The sequence below is a fragment of the Micropterus dolomieu genome, linkage group LG23 (assembly GCF_021292245.1).
Source record: "Micropterus dolomieu isolate WLL.071019.BEF.003 ecotype Adirondacks linkage group LG23, ASM2129224v1, whole genome shotgun sequence".
Taxonomy (NCBI): Eukaryota; Metazoa; Chordata; class Actinopteri; order Centrarchiformes; family Centrarchidae; genus Micropterus; species Micropterus dolomieu.
This window is the reverse complement of record NC_060172.1, coordinates 14,834,364-14,850,965: the sequence shown is the minus strand read 5'-3', so window position 1 is coordinate 14,850,965 and position 16,602 is coordinate 14,834,364. Positions and strand designations below refer to the sequence as shown.

The 16,602-nt window shown below is 39.1% G+C and overlaps 1 protein-coding gene and 1 long non-coding RNA gene across 8 annotated transcripts in view; one reads left to right on the top strand and one right to left on the bottom strand.

The window, feature by feature from the left end:
- p4ha2 (procollagen-proline, 2-oxoglutarate 4-dioxygenase (proline 4-hydroxylase), alpha polypeptide 2) overlaps positions 1-16,602 on the bottom strand; it is a 29,054-nt gene that overhangs the window by 12,278 nt on the left and 174 nt on the right. For 2 of the 7 annotated variants that reach the window (XR_006823086.1, XR_006823087.1), the window contains exons 1-6: positions 16,055-16,289; positions 6,607-6,697; positions 5,345-5,441; positions 4,430-4,581; positions 2,331-2,468; positions 737-976 (exon numbers count right to left, since the gene is read on the bottom strand). Coding sequence is in view for 5 of the 7 variants with exons in the window: in XM_046039379.1 (XP_045895335.1) it covers positions 737-976; positions 2,331-2,468; positions 4,430-4,581; positions 5,345-5,441; positions 6,607-6,697; positions 16,055-16,081 (745 nt within the window). In the remaining 2 variants the exon portion in view is untranslated. Of the gene's footprint in view, positions 1-736; positions 977-2,330; positions 2,469-4,429; positions 4,582-5,344; positions 5,442-6,606; positions 6,698-9,661; positions 9,677-16,054; positions 16,291-16,602 lie in introns of those variants that run through there. The other 5 variants (XM_046039380.1, XM_046039379.1, XM_046039383.1 and 2 more) reach the window with 5 other exon arrangements.
- LOC123962897 lies at positions 10,514-14,013 on the top strand. Its single transcript, XR_006823088.1, has 2 exons — positions 10,514-10,564; positions 11,802-14,013. It is a non-coding gene; the product is annotated as an uncharacterized LOC123962897 (long non-coding RNA).

Below are 16,602 nucleotides of genomic sequence, written 5' to 3'. Positions count from 1 at the left end.
CAAATGCAATGTACTATATCTGTTGGTGACTTTTATCATTTGCCCGTGAAAGCATAATAAAAGTGATTAGTTGCTTTTCTCTCTGCTCCTCCTCTTTCCTACATTTCCAGTAAGATTGTATTTAATCTTTTTTTTATATGTGCATGAGCTTTTACATGTGAATTTTGATTGTGGTACTTTTGTCACACCTGATGGCACAAACTGCATCTACATCTGCTCTGCCTCAATTCATTTTACTTGACATGTAAACAAGCATACCACAGCTCTAAAAAGATGGCCTGCAGCTGTCAACACAGCCCTTCATGGGGAGACTAAAATAACAGTTTCAAACCACGGGCCCTTATTTTGGATAGACCAAACCCTGCTACCCTGGCAAGCACTGAGCACCACTGCAGTGAGAGAGGAGGGTGCAATGTAGCGATTAGTTAAACACCAAGAAGACAACCCATCAATTACCCCACAGTTGAGGAGTATGGTTGTATTGGTGCCTGTTATGGGAGGCAACTACAAAATTCAACAGGGATGTTTAAATACATATCAAAAGTACTATTTTAGATTTCTCAAATTGAGACCATGAACCCATTCACCCATCATTTATGGTTGCAAGAAAGACAAATAATGAGTCTGACTCAGGCTGAGATAAATAAATAAGAGTATGTGTAATGTATATTAGTGCGCACACTGATTTGAGCTTATTATATCTTTAGTCTGTACACTTGCGTATGTTGCACCTTACCAATAGCCACCAGCCGGCGTGTCAGCTCAATGGCTCGAGGTAGGTCTCCCATTTGGTAGACAGAGTAGCTGAGATAGTCCAAAATGTCCACCTTGGAAACTACAGCTTCCTCCCCAGCATCCAGCTGCTTCAAGGCCTGCTGCATCCACAGCACAGCATGGTAATAGTCTGCATCATTATAAGCCGTCTTCCCCATGTCGAAGCAGTCATCCACTGTCAGTAGGGCATTAGAGTGCATACCTGTGGGATGATTCATTTAATTTAAATACTGACCATATTGTACTGCGATATTACTAATCGAAAATCACCTTTTTTTATTTATCAGTGAAAAGTACCTGGGTATTAGAATAAAGGTTTAGGGTTTGGATGAAACTTACAAACACAGATCATCCATTTTCTTTACAACAATTTTCTTAACTTACAACAATATTCAAATGCAAGCTTTTTCAATTAGTTTATTATTCCTACTGATTTTGTTGTTACATGTGCAAGAACTGTATAGCAGTGCTATCTGCAGCACAGCCAAACCGGTTGTGGGTTTGTTATATGGGATGAGAACAGTCTCATAAGTATTCAAAACAAATGACAAGTAACTCGTAACATAACACAAATAAATGTACAGTGAGTTGTATCTGTAAAATTGGATCTCTATCTGTGTCTCAAATTTACAACTTGGATATCATCTTTTGTACATCAACTTAGCTTTTATCAAAGGAAATATATTTGTGAATCTCCACTTATTGCTGTGGATTGTGTGGAGACTGTTCTTCTGCGCCGAAGTGCAGCGAAGAAAAAGACTTTCCAGTAGATGGCGATAACGCAACATTTATAAGGTTACTGGATCCCAGTTCAGCAAGGAAAGCAGAGCCCACAAGCCCAGATACACACAAACAAAAACAGGCTTGTGCCTCATTAAGTAAACAGACACATACTTCTACATGCTTGTATTGTGTCCAAATTAGATGCCACTGAAATGAGATTGCAAACCTAGCAACTATGCTTTAAGTGCATATAAATGATATTTTTAAATGATATTTTAAATATATGCACACTTTTTTTGCAACTCTTAGTACTAGCATAAAACAAGACTTTAGTGCAGACCACACTGTAGCTAGGTCTATGTCCTTTGATCAGTGATGTATTAACAAATAAAGCTGAGTTTGAGGTCAATGAATTCAAAATGTGTCTGTGTATGATGCAACTGTAATTAAGTCAGTCGCTTCGTAATTACATCCACATTTATCCTGAATCCAATCATGGCCCCGAAAGAAAGCAATAACTACTAAACTCCAGCTCCAGCCGCACCTTAAACTAACAGTAACTTTAACTTTAAACTCCAGGCTTAACTCTTGAAAAAGTAAGGACTGGTCAACATGACCTAATTACACAAAAAATGTGCACTGTCAGGAGATCCAAAACTTAAAGTGCTTATTACAAAGAGAGTACTATAAACACAAACACATCATTTATTTCATTATTGGTGGGTTCAGCTTGCTTTGCTTTGCTTGCTTTTTTTTTCTAAAAGTAAATGCTACTCTATCGCTTTTAATATATTCAGGTTCTCTCAAATGATCACTGCACACTCCTTGGTTACCCGGCAGCTTTCCTCTGGAGAAGGCCTCAGAATCCAGTTGGTACGTGTCCTGAAGACGCATCAACGCCTTTGCTGCACCCGTCTCGTCCTCTTCATCTGGGAAGTACTGTCTGTGTACGGACATGTTGGAAATGAACCCTGGAGTGAGAAAGTAAGAAAAGCTAAAAAAAATGTTGTGTTGGAAATGCCAGGATGTTTATGAGAATTAAAAAACAAACAAATTTATGACTGGCCAAATTAATCCAAGCATGACACCCAGCATATTAATGTTTAAGTTTGTAATAACTTAGTAACCTAAAAGCTAAATACTCAAAGGTCAGTTTTGTACCCGCTGATACAAAACAACAGTGTTTCAATGGGTAGCCGGTTAAATCTTCTGTTAACTTGGAGCCATGTTTAATTATGGTTCATGCACACAAAGGAGGTGTGGAGGAGAAGGTGTGAACATGCACACCAGCATTAAACTCCTTTGAATTACTTATTTAGTCTCTTTAAGTTTGAACGATACAATTTTTACTGATTTTTATTTATCAATTAAAAACTTTGCTAGTCTATTAAAAGTTCTCCTCTTTCCTTTCCTCCTCTCTGAATCGCTCACCTTGTCTCAGTGTTTGTTTCCAGCAAAAACAATGAAACAATGGCACATTGGCTATTGCCAGGATCTTCGATATATTCAGGCTTCTAACCCATGGTCGGTGCAAACTTTCCTGCCAAGCAGTGCAGGACATTCTGTAAATAAATAGAGCCTCTGCTCTTAGTGACCAATATTATCCCTCTTATGCTGAATATACCAATCAATCAAATTAAGTTCAGTGTATTGTGTGGCTAATGTTAACTACTAACATTTCCCAATGTACCATGTAAGTGTTATCATGTCTGGTGCTCAATATTCCTCTTATTTCATCACAACATATCAGACGTCACCATCTGCTGCTCAGTAAAGTCTGAGAAATCCCAAAGGCAGATGGGACATTGATTTCTCTATGCTCTGTGGTACTCAGCATATGCACCTTTATTCTAGATGAATGAGTTTCTCACGCAAGTTATGCAAGACTGTCCAAGGTCCAAATTCCATCTTTCACTTTCTTTCATAAACAATATTTTTCCATTCTATTTGGCTCACACAGATATGGATTTAGGCCAAAACACGCATAGACTTTCAGGTCCACATACACACAGACAAAGGGAGAACATGGCCAAAATATGGAGAGATGAAGAACATCTGTAGCTTGTTTTCACTCTGTTCATTTGGGGAGCAGAGTATTTGGGCAGTGCAGCTCAGCAGAAATTTCCACTCTGCAGTCAAAACTGTAATCACTCTGCTCACATCCGCTCTGGATTTTATATTTGCTTGCCACTCGCTCTCTGCTCATTCAGAGAGAAGCCCCATAGAAAAAATTGGTGAAGTCTGCCCTTTGGATGCATTTTTCGATGTTTAGAGTTATTTTGACGTGGCTTGAATGTCAGGGAAAGGCTAACAGATGTAGATTTGGCTAAGGTAGCATAAACTGATGCAAAGATGTATCTCATCTGGTTGAAACTGTTTCAACTTGAGTCAAATTTCCAGTAATTTCCATATGTGCAACTAATTAATACAGCGAAAATGGAACTAGTCTAGATGAAAATTTTGTTCCTAGTCTTGTTATCACAGCAAATATCTGCCAAAAAACACAGCCTCATAGACAGGATGTGTTTTACACAAATAAAGCACATCAATGCTCTGAGCAAAACTAAATTTTATCCATCCATCTATCCTTCTTCCTTCCTTCCTTCCTGTCCTGAGTAAGCGTGCGTGCGTGTGTGCGTGCATGCATATGGACCTGAAAGTCTGTGCATGTTTCGGTCTACATCCAGATACGTATAAGGAAGGAAGGAACTTTTTTGAAGTTTACATCTTGAGTTAGTTCCTTCCTTTCTTCCTTTCTTCCTTCCTTCCTTCCTTCCTTCCTTCCTTAGGAAGAGTGTGTGTGTGTGTGTGTGTGTGTGTGTGTGTGTGTGTGTGTGGACCTGAAAGTCTGTTCGTGTATCGGCTTAGATCCATATAAGTATAAGTCAGTAATTAAGGAATTACGTACTTCCTTCCTTCCATACTTACTGACCTTCAGAGGGGTTCTGAAGCACCAGGCTCTCCAGGTCAGACCACTCTGTGTTGAGTCTCTTCATCAGTTTGTAGGCGTTTACCGGGTGGGCCAGGTAGCCCTCTGGGTCAGAGGTGGACACTCTGGTCAGATCATCAAGTTTGTTGGCCCAGCTAAGAGACAGACAGAAAAAGTGCTGTTACTGCTGTAAAAGCTCCCGTTATACAGATTACTTCATCATTAATCATTGTTTAATCACATTATATACTATTATGGTGTAAGCTGGTATAGTAGGTAGTATCATATTCCTCTTAAATATACAGTACTTTACTTCTAGTAACCACACCAGTCTGTTAACTTGCAGTGATACCGCACTATTCAACATTGGTCATGGGTACTGTATGTATACTGCTTGCCTTTAAATTTCTAGTTTAATTGCTCTTGTAACATGTAATTATACATGTTTTTTTTTTTTACTTTTCATTACTTATCTGTATTTATCTGTACTTGTTTCTACCCATGGGCTGCTGCAACACCTGGATCTCTGGGGATCAGTAAAAGCTTATTTTATCTTAGACCAATATATTCTAATTCTACAAGTTGATAAATGAAAGTGGAATGAAAGTTAAATGAAACAAAGAGTTTATGTGGGAAATTGCTCTCTGGTGGGACTGCTAACAACTCATAGAATATCACATATCTGAAATGTGACAAGGAGCCCCAAATTGACACTACATTTATGTAAGAGGTCACAAGTGAAAAGTAACTTATAATTTTTAACGGTCAGATAATTGTGGTAGAGTGAAAAGAACAATATTTCGATCTAAAATGTAGTGAAGTAGAAAGAAGCATAAATGGAGATATTGAAGTAAAGTACAGTTACCTCCAAATTGTACTCAAGTACAGTACTTGGTTTAAGTCAGGGTGTGAATGTACCTTTTTACAGCAGCAAGCTTAACCTCCTCTGCTTTTATGTATTCCCTCAGAGATTGGACCAACTCTTTCTCTGTGAAGATCAGGTCTGTCATTTGGGCTGCAGAGACAGTCAGGTAGAGACTGCAGATTAGTGAGGTGTCACTGAAGATAAAATCAGCAGCACTTTTCTCACTTAAAAACATTTGTCATTTTACATTTTAATTTCCTTTAAAACATGTCAAACAGCTACAGGATTCATGTATTTCTCCTTGCTTCTGTTAATTCAAGGTCATGTGCAGGTTTAGTCTTTCCAAGGCAAATCTACAAACTTCTAATATATCTCCATCAAATATATAAATAAATATATTTTCTAACATTGAACAGAAAAAGTTGCTAGTAATGACAGTCCCACTAAGAACTTTGACCTCTGTTGTGCTTTGCTTTAAAGGCCTATAAAAATGTATTCTTGGCAACACTGTTTGCCTCACACTTACACCAAGGTAAAAATAAATCCATAGCCACACACTTTGGGGCTTTGATTGCATAGAATTACTCCGCAACTACAGTGAGTCGTTCATGAGCCTTTGACAGAAGGGTTGGGGTGTAGCCTGCATTGTGAACAATTCCATGGAAACACTCAGGCATGATTAATTCATAGAGGTTGCCAAATATGAAGCATAATGAAACACTTTCGTTGATTTATTTTGCGTACAGCCAGCATAACTGACCAGCCAAATGCAGTACATCAGTGTGATTTAGTTGACTGTTTAACTCATGAGATGCAGCCTGCTGAGTGATGTGATGCATACTGAGTATCAAAAGCACTTTTGTAAATGGTGGATGTTTGCAGGGTACCTTTTGTTTTTTCTTATAAAGTGCGATCATGAGATCTTAATTTCCCCAGCAAAAATAGTGTTTCAGCACTGAGCACAATACTTTTTTTTTCAGATTTGATTGAAGGAATCAGTGGATCACAATTATTTCTCTTAAAAGCTATTCAGCGTTCCCTTAAATAAACACAGACTTTACTAGCCTCCTAGCCACTTCCTCCATGTAAAACAATTTTGTATGGCAAAGGAAAGACATACATTCCTGAGCTCAAAAACTGTGTCTCTCTGCTGATGCTCCTATTCAGGGCAATTTTCACAGAGTGTGACAGCAGAACAAGCTTCAGTTTTCCCAATTACGAATATGAAACAGCCTAGTTAGGTAACCTGTGGAGGTGTACATTTTAATCTAACAAAAATAATAAGGGCAAGACACACACAATGCTTTAATCCTACCAATGGAAGTGAAGATCTCTGCCTGCGTTGTCCAGCAGCAGCAGCAGCAGAGCAGAGCCCAGAGGATCCTCATTGTGTCTCTCTCAGTAACCTGATAGGACAAACACAATCACATTATGTCACAATAGTTACACAATCTAATCAATGTCACAAAATACTCCTGTGTAAGACTACTGAACAAATTGTGCCAGACTGTTTTGCTGTCTGTCTAAATCACCGGTTAAAGTTTTGCTTTTGGTCCTTTTCTTCTCCAACACAATTCTACATAAGCTATGGAAAAATACATCCTGTTCCACTATTTAATACCCCATCCATTCATAATTGGCACTGTGCTCTGCTTTCAAATTGCCTAGTAAAAACAGACAAACAGTATTTCAATCACAAATTGTCCATTTTATTCTTAAACCACACCTATTAATAAACATGCAGTTTGCATTATGCTGAGTCAACAGTTTACGCAATGATGCTGTGTTTCCATTGAATTAGAGGATGGTCTAATTCAGGTTCGAGTTTGTTTCCTATAAATGAGTCACTAATCCCTGCTGGGAGGCATGTTGTCATAATAGTCTCTATGCCCAGTTCTCAAGAAAGAACAAGGAAGGACAATGAAGAAAAAGAATAGTGTGTTTTTTTTGGAATAAAACACAAAATATATGGAGTCTATCTGTGATTTTCACAACACAGACACAGCCATAAGAACAAGACATATGTTATAAAATCACAAAGAACAATGTCCAAACATCTGGTGTGTGCAAGGTCATTGTAAGTTCATTTTCTTTTTGTTCTGCTCTGAGTTCAACATGGCCACCAGATGCCTAATGAAAAATGTTTATCTACTATCTATGACTAAAAAGTCATTGCATTATTGAATATTGGAATATTCAATCGTTGGGTCCAAATTCGATTTTCAGAATCTTTGAGATTCAAATGTTCAGGGGTTTTTTCACATGCCTGACCTCTGCTCACAGTAATGCCCCAATTTACACCAAAGGGAAAGCAAAATGAAGCCCTCAGCTGTGTGAGAGCACTTTAAACTAAATGATGACAAGGGCAGTGTGACAGTTGTGGGGTTTATTCATTTTACAATTGCTTAATTTCTTTACAGATCAAAAAAGTGAAATAGCCTACATTTGAAAATGAATCAGTAGCCTAAACTGTAGGCTACAACAAACATAATGAACACATTTAAATCATTATATTAGGCTGATTGAAGAAGAACATGTAATAGGCTATAATAAAAGTTAAAAGTGATAACGCATTAGGCCTATAACTTGTTGTTTTAGTCCCACTACCACAAATAGCGCTCATCCGTCTAATATATTTCCGTATTCTGCTCTGGTCCTGCTCAGTACAGCCTCTCAGTATGGACTATCAGGTAGTTACGGTTCCAACCTGCTCTGCACAGCAGGCACCAACCCGGTTCGGCACGCACTAATCCTTTCCCCGGCTCAATCCCCCATTCCTTCAACCCCGCAGTAAATATTCCTCTTTTATCTAACTCCTCATTCAAGTCCTGCACTAGGGTCTACTAGACTAGACATAACACAGTTAAAAACAAAGCACTGGTAATAATAATTTGCTGTTTTAGTTAGCCCTATGTAAGAATTAAAAAACGGAGCACTCTCTCTCCCTCCCACACACACACACGCACACACACAGACATTAATGAGCCGGCGTTATCTCTCCCCCATCGGATTCTCCCATTCTCCCTCACTCATGTCATTGCCAGAACCTCTTGGGCATTTATCCTTCTTTTGCTGTTCTGCTTATATTTATCAAATATGTAGCTGTAGCTCATGACAGCCAGCTTTTCATCACACGTTCGGTTTAAACAATCGGCAAAACGCTACCGCTGTATTACCCCCAAAGCTTCAATTAATCGCTGTTATTTACTGTCAAAGCTTTGAAGCTCAAAAAAATTACATTTGGACCAGCCCTAAATAAAGCTCAATGTCTCACTCCCTTTCAAACTGGTAACCAAGTAGATGTCCTTTCCATGCTGAATGAGTCATGAATCTGACCACCTGATGAACTGTCAGGAAAAGTCCAATATTCACTCTGCTTTTAGCTCTGTTTTTTATCCCTATCAACTGCTTGGAAAAATATCTGGCTTTATAGCTGCTAAATGCTGTTTGGTGCTGAGAAGGTAATATATGATGGGGCTTTAGATCTTTTTTTCACTGAAAACAGCTGCCTAGCCAGAAAATGATGCTATGAGATCGGTGAGAGGGAACCAAGATGCTGAACAGCTAAACAATGAACTGAAACTCACTATAAAGACACCGGTTTCAAAATTGTCATTTGATACAGTGTTAATATAAAAATATAAATTATAGCCATTTTAAGTTATTTTTCAAGCAATATTTCAAGCAGTAATTGATAATAAAAATAACTGCAGCCCAACAGTTGACATAATAAGGACAAAATACCAAGCAAATATACAACGTACTAATAAACAACATAAAGCTGAATTGTTGTTATAAATCAGACAGCTTCAGTTAAAACAGCTGTGTAAAACCTATTGTTTCTAGGTTTATTATGATTTTCTTGTCAGAAGTTGCCACATTTCCTTCACTAATATTTGTCCTATCAAATACATACTAGCCTTATCTAGGGCAAAGCAACATGAGCTGTGTTGTTTTTCAGCTATACTGTAGAGCCAACAATAAGGCTGAAGTTGAAAAAGCAGGACTAAACAATGATGTTTCACCTGGCAGAAACTCTCCGTTCACAGTCCAGCACTGAGAGCTGCTTTGTTTGTGGATTTAGGTGAAAAGTGACACCGCTCCACTTTCTCCTCTTGGATTTAGTCTAATTCTGCTTCACCACATCACTTCTCAGCGATGACTGTTTACCTGTGTAAATCATCCACATGCATCCATGCTTCCAAATATAAGCGCTCACACACACATACACACATACTTCTGTCTGCAACACCATCTAATCAAAAGCTTAGAGAGACGTTCTGAAGCAGAAAATTGGAAACTCAGCTGTTAGTGTAGTAAGAACTTGGTGAGGACTCTGCTCCAGGTGAAAAAGAAATCAATTCACTTACATGACACCTGCTGACAAAATTCAACAAAAGTCAACTTTCTATTGTTGCAAAAATAAGTCATGATAAATTGAATGCATAAAGCAGAAAAACAGTTTCAGTCTTAAGCCAAAGAGACACCAGACCAGACTAGGCGGGTGTGGTTTCAGCAACACGTCACCTCAGCTCCACCCAAGACCTGCCTATTTGCTCATTTTTGGTTATCCAGGAGTGACGTGTGGTGACGCGCCAGTCAGTTCCGCCAATTTTGAGCTTCAAAACGGCTCTTCAGAATGCTATGGGTGACGTCACGGACGCTACGTCCATTTTTATATACAGTCTATGCACCAGACACCAACATCATGCCCAAGAGGAAGTACCACCTATAGCCACCTATAACTAGGGCTGTTCAAAACTTAATTCATAATATAGATATTCAAATTCTAAATGAACATTCAAATGCTGTGCAGCTGTTTTTTGCATGTCTATTCATTCTATTTAAACCCATTATTTCTATTAACATTAAACTTTATGTAGAATTAGATTCCATTGGTGGCTGCGTAGGATTGTTTCTGACTCATGATCCAAACATTTCCAATATTTTCAAAAATTAACATCATGGTTTTATCTAAAGAAATAATCAGCTTGATACATATTTGTTGGCGTTAAGCGTTTCAAAAATAACTTTTTCACCACAGTCAAAAAAAACAAGGCGGTCTTGCAGCAACCTAACATCACCATAAATTATATTTATACTGTTTAACCACAATAACAAAAATATCTATTTTGGCTCTAGTAGTTTGCAACATTGTAACCTAGCTTACAGCTCCTGTCCTTTGCACAATGAGTGTCAGTCACACCAAACTTCTGCAATGGACTGTTCATATTTTGGCATAAGCCTGCTGCCTACAACAAACATGATGGAAGGTATGTGGCTTATTTGTGACAAATGGATCCATTTAATGAGGCAAACATCAACACAACCTCACCATATGGTACTAACCAACAGTACGAATTATTGGTGAAGGGCTGTGAAGTGGCTTTAACATGACAGCAAGTCACTGTGAATTACAATTTCAGCTGCCTTGCAATAAAACTGGGGCAAACTCAAAATGAGCTGACAGGAGAGTCCTGAGCTAAAGTTGTGTTTTTATAAAGGTCTGATCAATCCTAAGAAGGAACAGAAAAAGGCAGAGAACTTCACAAGCATTTTGATCAACAAACCAAAATATTTTGGAGAAACATCACACGTTTTCAGTTACAATTATAGTTATTTTACTGGAATGTACCACATTGGGTGTCGATATAGTAGGTCAGCGCCTGTATATCAAACATTTCAGAATAGAACTGTACCAAACTTCACAGAGCAACACATACTTTGTGTTACTTTTTGACTTGGGACTAAAGGCAGTTTATCAATTTTCTCCTCCACAATGTAGGAGAGCCGCAAAGCTGTCCTAACTTGTTGGGAATTGCCAGCAGGTGGGAAGCGATAGGATAAACACGCTTACATACTCTACTAGTGGGGGAATAAAGAATGCTACATTTGAAATCAAGCCTGAATGGATTTAAGCTTCTTGCGACTGATCACGTCAGGGACACTCATTTTATACGAAACTATGCATGCTTGTCAAACTCAATTTAACACAATGCCACGCACAGTGAATCATTTTCCACCATCTAACGTGATTATTAAGACTTAACATTATTGGTTATGCATGCATGATCTTTGTGGTCGGTTGGCTTGGGTGCACATAGACCAACATCAGTGCCAAGTCATTGCCAAAATTATCTTTGTTGCAAAAACACTCACACAAAATAAACTACATAACTGCTAGTAAGAATACACCAGAACACCGGAAAAAACATTTCATTTTAGTGTATTACAACAAACAGTGATATCAGTTATTCTTAAAGGAGAACATTTACCATTTGCTAACAGTGACTGTAATGCTTCATAAATAACAGAGACACGTATTTTTACTAGTACTAATTTAGCTTCCAGTGGGTTCTCTCGGAGGGCTGTTGGTTTACTCAAAGAGTGCCAGCCCAGATAACTATTACCACAGTCCTTAACTACAAATGAAAGGACCAAATCCTTCTCCTTGTAATTTACAGCGTATTTGATTACCCAGCTCAAACACAGTCTTGCCTGTTGTTGCAGGCTGTAACACCCATGTCACATTCCTGGAAAGAGGCCTGCTACATTTACTACCCCCACGTTCCCGAGCCCTGACCCTCGCCTGGCATTTCTAGCAAATGAAAGGAACAGCACAGAGGACAGGACGGGATAAGCCCTGACAAGGTCATGAGAGGACAGGACCAGACAGCTCAACATAGACCCATTCAGTGCGACGGGTCTTCCTGTGCCACAGACCTATGTTCTATGTTTTAAATTAAGCTGTAAGACAACAAAAATATAGCTACCCTTTCCTCAACACAAAATAATAGGGGTCAGCACAAATTTTGAAATATCACGGCCTTGTTGGACAGTACCTCGGGTCTCTCCATTTTCATGTTGCTTATTATTGTTTGCCAGTATCACAGGAAGGAAACAAAATATCACAAGCTAAGTTCTTGCTATGAGATATTAGCCTGTAAAACATTTCTGAGCCTGGCAGCTATAAGCCAAATCAGTCAGCTAAATACAGATCTTCTGGTCTGGTGTGCAGGGCTTCTTGTTTGCACCTTGAGATTTTTAAGGGACATCGGTTCACAGGTTAGTACCAGTGTTGTGCTCTGCTGTAGCAAAATTTGCCTGGACTGAATGATTAAATCACAGAAGCTCGTCTCCAACCAACTACTAGGCTCAAGTTCCAGATTTTTGCTGTTTTACATGGAGGTGTGGCTTCATGAGAGAGATAAGAAAGCAAAGTAACACTCTCTGGCAAAGCAGTCAGGATCTAAGGTCTGCAGCGGGGCAGGGGTTTCTGAAGAGCAGAGTATTTACTAAGACAGGAACATTTTCAACATCTGCAGTTGTTTTGTTCTTCTTTGCTGTGGAACATTACTTGACGACAAATTACTTGGCTGGTCTGAGCACAGCTGTTTTGGGTCACCCTAGTGCCAATTGGGGAAGTTATTAAAACACTACGTTATTGCATCTCAGGTTTGAGGGAAAGCAGATTAAAACATGTCAGGGTGACAGGATAAAGTCTGTTTCTGAAAAACGATTAAAATGACCTTTCTCATCCGTCAGAGAAATATAATTTCATAAGAAATGCAAACAAAAACCAAAATGCACTGGGGCTGGAGTGAGTTGGCGAGCTTAGTCGAGACAGCTGGAGCAATAGTTCAATATTTTTGCAAAAGGTCTGTTCCAAACCTTTTGTAAAGCCTTCAATAATTGTGGGAAAGGTTCAACAAACCAAACTTGGTCTTTCAGAATCCTATCTACAGAATATATTTAACGTGTAGGAAGTGGAACAGTTAAACGAAGAAGATAAGATAAGTTAAGATAAAGAAGACAGGGACAAAGAGGAGGAAATTAATGAGGAAAGACTTAATGTAGCCTGGCTTTTGGGGATGACAAACCTCGGTGTAAAATCCAATAGACTCAAACTGCTGACATGATGGCAAAAATAAATGTCCCTGTACACCTTAAAGTGTTTCCCAGAGCAAAAGTGGGACAAATTCAAAATAAACTGATAGAGAGCCCTGACCTAAAGTTTGGTTTGTTATAACTGTCTGATAAATCTTAAGAATAAGGCAGAGAACTTCACATGCATTTTGATAAACAAACTTGCTGTTACAACTTATTTTGGTGAAAAGTCTTACGTTTTCTTTAAGCCAATTTTAACATTTAAAATTATAGTCATTTTGCTGTAATATACCACACTGGGTGTACTGAAAACACCGTAACTGAAACACCGTGCTTGGTGGCTCTTGCAGAGGGATCGTGGCAGTTCACATTTTTTCAACATTACATTCTGGCAGCGAAGACCAAAAAATCCAGTGTTTTGATAAAACTAGTCGGGAGTGAGAAAGCATCCATCTATGTTAAAGAAGAATGGGAGTTGCAGGCCAGAACATTGAAGTCCTCATAAGATAGACAAGATGCCTGCCAGCTTTTTCCACACTGTCGACCTGTAAGGGGTGTACTGAGATAAACATCAAACAGGTGATGCTGAACGGGTATTTGTATGACTGCTGTTAATCAGTAAGCAGGACTGGCATATACCCCCCACACACAGGCATAGAGAAAATATGGAAAACACATGTGTGCAGAGTGACACATGCATGTTACATAATACACCACATCCAGTGTGTACAAACGGTATCCACAGGCTATGAACATGCTCAGACAATCCCTGCCTGTCAGACTCAGGGAGATTTGACTGTCTCCACTAGCAAAGATTCAAACTTGAAACGTGTCATTGCTGCTTCTCTGTGCACTTCATTTCACACTGTGGGTAGAACACCAATGGTTCCTCCTCAATAAGACTACTCTATGTAGATTCAAATAATTCAATCTTTGGCCTGCTGACGGGATAGTGACATTTTGATTCATTATTTGATTAGACAACAGATCTCCTGAAAGGTTAGTCTCTGCTTTGTGTCAGTGATCACAAGATTCACTCTAAACACGGTTCCCTTGCTGTTTATGCAGAGTCAAACTAAGTGCACAAACGTTTGCTTTGACTTTCACTTCCACTAAACTAAACATCACATGGGGGCTGAATGAAAAGCATCATTTCAGCAAATAGAAATACTACTTACATTTTTTTGCTTCTCCCTGCTCTGAGACAAATCGAAGTGAGCTTTTCCGACATGGTTTTGCTGACCCTGTAAACTAGACAGCTTGCAGCTCTTGTTCCTTTTGAGTTTGAATCTACATTTTGCAATTCACTTTGGACAGCCACAGCATTTGCCAAATGAATGTCATCTTGTGTAATGTAGACATTATCAGGGAGGAGAGTGTAGAAAATCTCTGAGTATAGCAAAGAGTTAAGAGGCTTTTCAAGTCTAAGATTTCTGCTGACCATATGCAGTTGACATTAAGACAAATTAGATTCAGATGCAATGAGAGCTGGAAAAAAAACAACTTCTGCAGCCATATTGCAACTAAAAATAGGCTAGATCTGTTTTATGTTTCTAAATGTCCTCTGCTCCTGAACATGAATTAACATCCTGACGTGGCAACTAGACTATGGTAGTACCAGTAATCTATTACCAGGCTGCTGTGCTGCAAACAGGTTCATCTCAGCCTGGTAGAAGAGCTCATTCATACCACTGTTAACACAGTGTGGCTCTTTTTAAACTATACATTAACATAAAGAGACAGACTGGCTCAAAGTTGCATGCATTACTTTACATAAGCAAGCGTCCATATGGATAACACAGTTTTTTCATGTGCAGGAGTACGCAAACACGCCGTTGACTTCCAAAAACCCCTTTCTGGTATGTACACACAGCAGGCTCATATAAATAATGTTTAATAAAAAAGACACAGATGTTGTAATTAATATAAATCAGCCAGTCATTTGGATAGACACTGTTTCAATATTTATGATAAATAATATACAACCAGACTTGGCCACTGGCTGCAGTTTGCATAAAGAAAAGAAGACAGACATAGAAAAAATGTTACTTTTAACATAACTTAATAAAGCAGTTCTGTTTCAGCTGTGTTTAGCAAGACATCATCCTCTTGAGCCTGCCTTATAGCCCAATTACTGCTGACAGATTTATGTCATCCCTCCATTTGTTGCCTTCCATTTATCCAATGGCTGCCACAGCCAATTATTGCATTGCACTACCCATAAATCACAGCAGTGCATCCCTCACCTGGCCCACATCCAACCCTTTATACTGGGACTGCGTGTACAATGGGATTTTGTGATATTTGCCAATGGTGGAAAAAGACGATGTCTTTATTTTGGAGCTTTATATCTACAAACTAACCATTTGTACTCAATGAGCTGCTAGCCATTGAGCTTCTTTGAGGCCACTCAAATTACAATGTACTACAATATTCTGATTAATTGTTTAAGTCAATTTTCAAACACAAATGCCCGCTATTCTCTGGTTCCAGCCTGGCCGATTAATCGGTCTAGCTCGAATTTGAAGACAGTGTTGGGTTTTGGAAATTGTGGCAGTGCAAAATTGTGATTTTTCAGTGTTTTCTGACTCACACACATAATATAATAATAACAAATTATTAATTCAGAAAGTAATGGTCAGATTAATCGATGATAGATGCGTTTATGGAGCTCTCAGCAAATATAACTATAATTTATATTAAAATCATCACCTACATCTCGTTTCACAGACAGCGTCCCCATTAATATTTCTTTGTTAGAAAGCAGTTCCAATAAAAAAAAATACAGACTATACCTTTATGAACTGTTATTTGGTAAAATTGAGTATGAGCAGCACCGAAACTGTGGGAAAGGGCTTAAAACACTTGCGCCTTGCCTTGCTGATCCCGAGTCTGCTCAACATCTCCAGCGCGATGGTAGCCGTCGCGGTGACGTCAGCGCAAGACAGTTGTTTCTAGAAATTCCCAACACTTCAGCTCATCGGGTCCCGTGAACGTCCTGCAGCCTGTACTGGTGGCTACATGTGCAGAGCTCTCTATTTACTAAGCAAAAATATGTAAAACTCGGTGTCAGTGTCCCCTTTAAAGAACCTGCGTAATAAACAAGGGCAGTACAGCAACGCCGGCTGAGATGCTCTACCACAAAGTTGGCGCAAAGTTTTGAAAACTTTCTGCTGTTTCGCCGTGGAACATTGTAACCTGGCTGCCTCCCAGAGTCATTACATTACGATGTAACCAACATGTCGGAAATAAACACATCAGGCAATAACGAGTCGGTGTTATTTTAACGTCTTGGTACCACACGGTCTGAGTGTCTGGTAACACGGTTCCCCTCCAAAAGACCCCGTTGAACCCAGTTATTGACACCCATCCCTGCATGTTCGGCAGGCACGCGAGCTGAACGATTCACTCCCCTTCCAGAGAT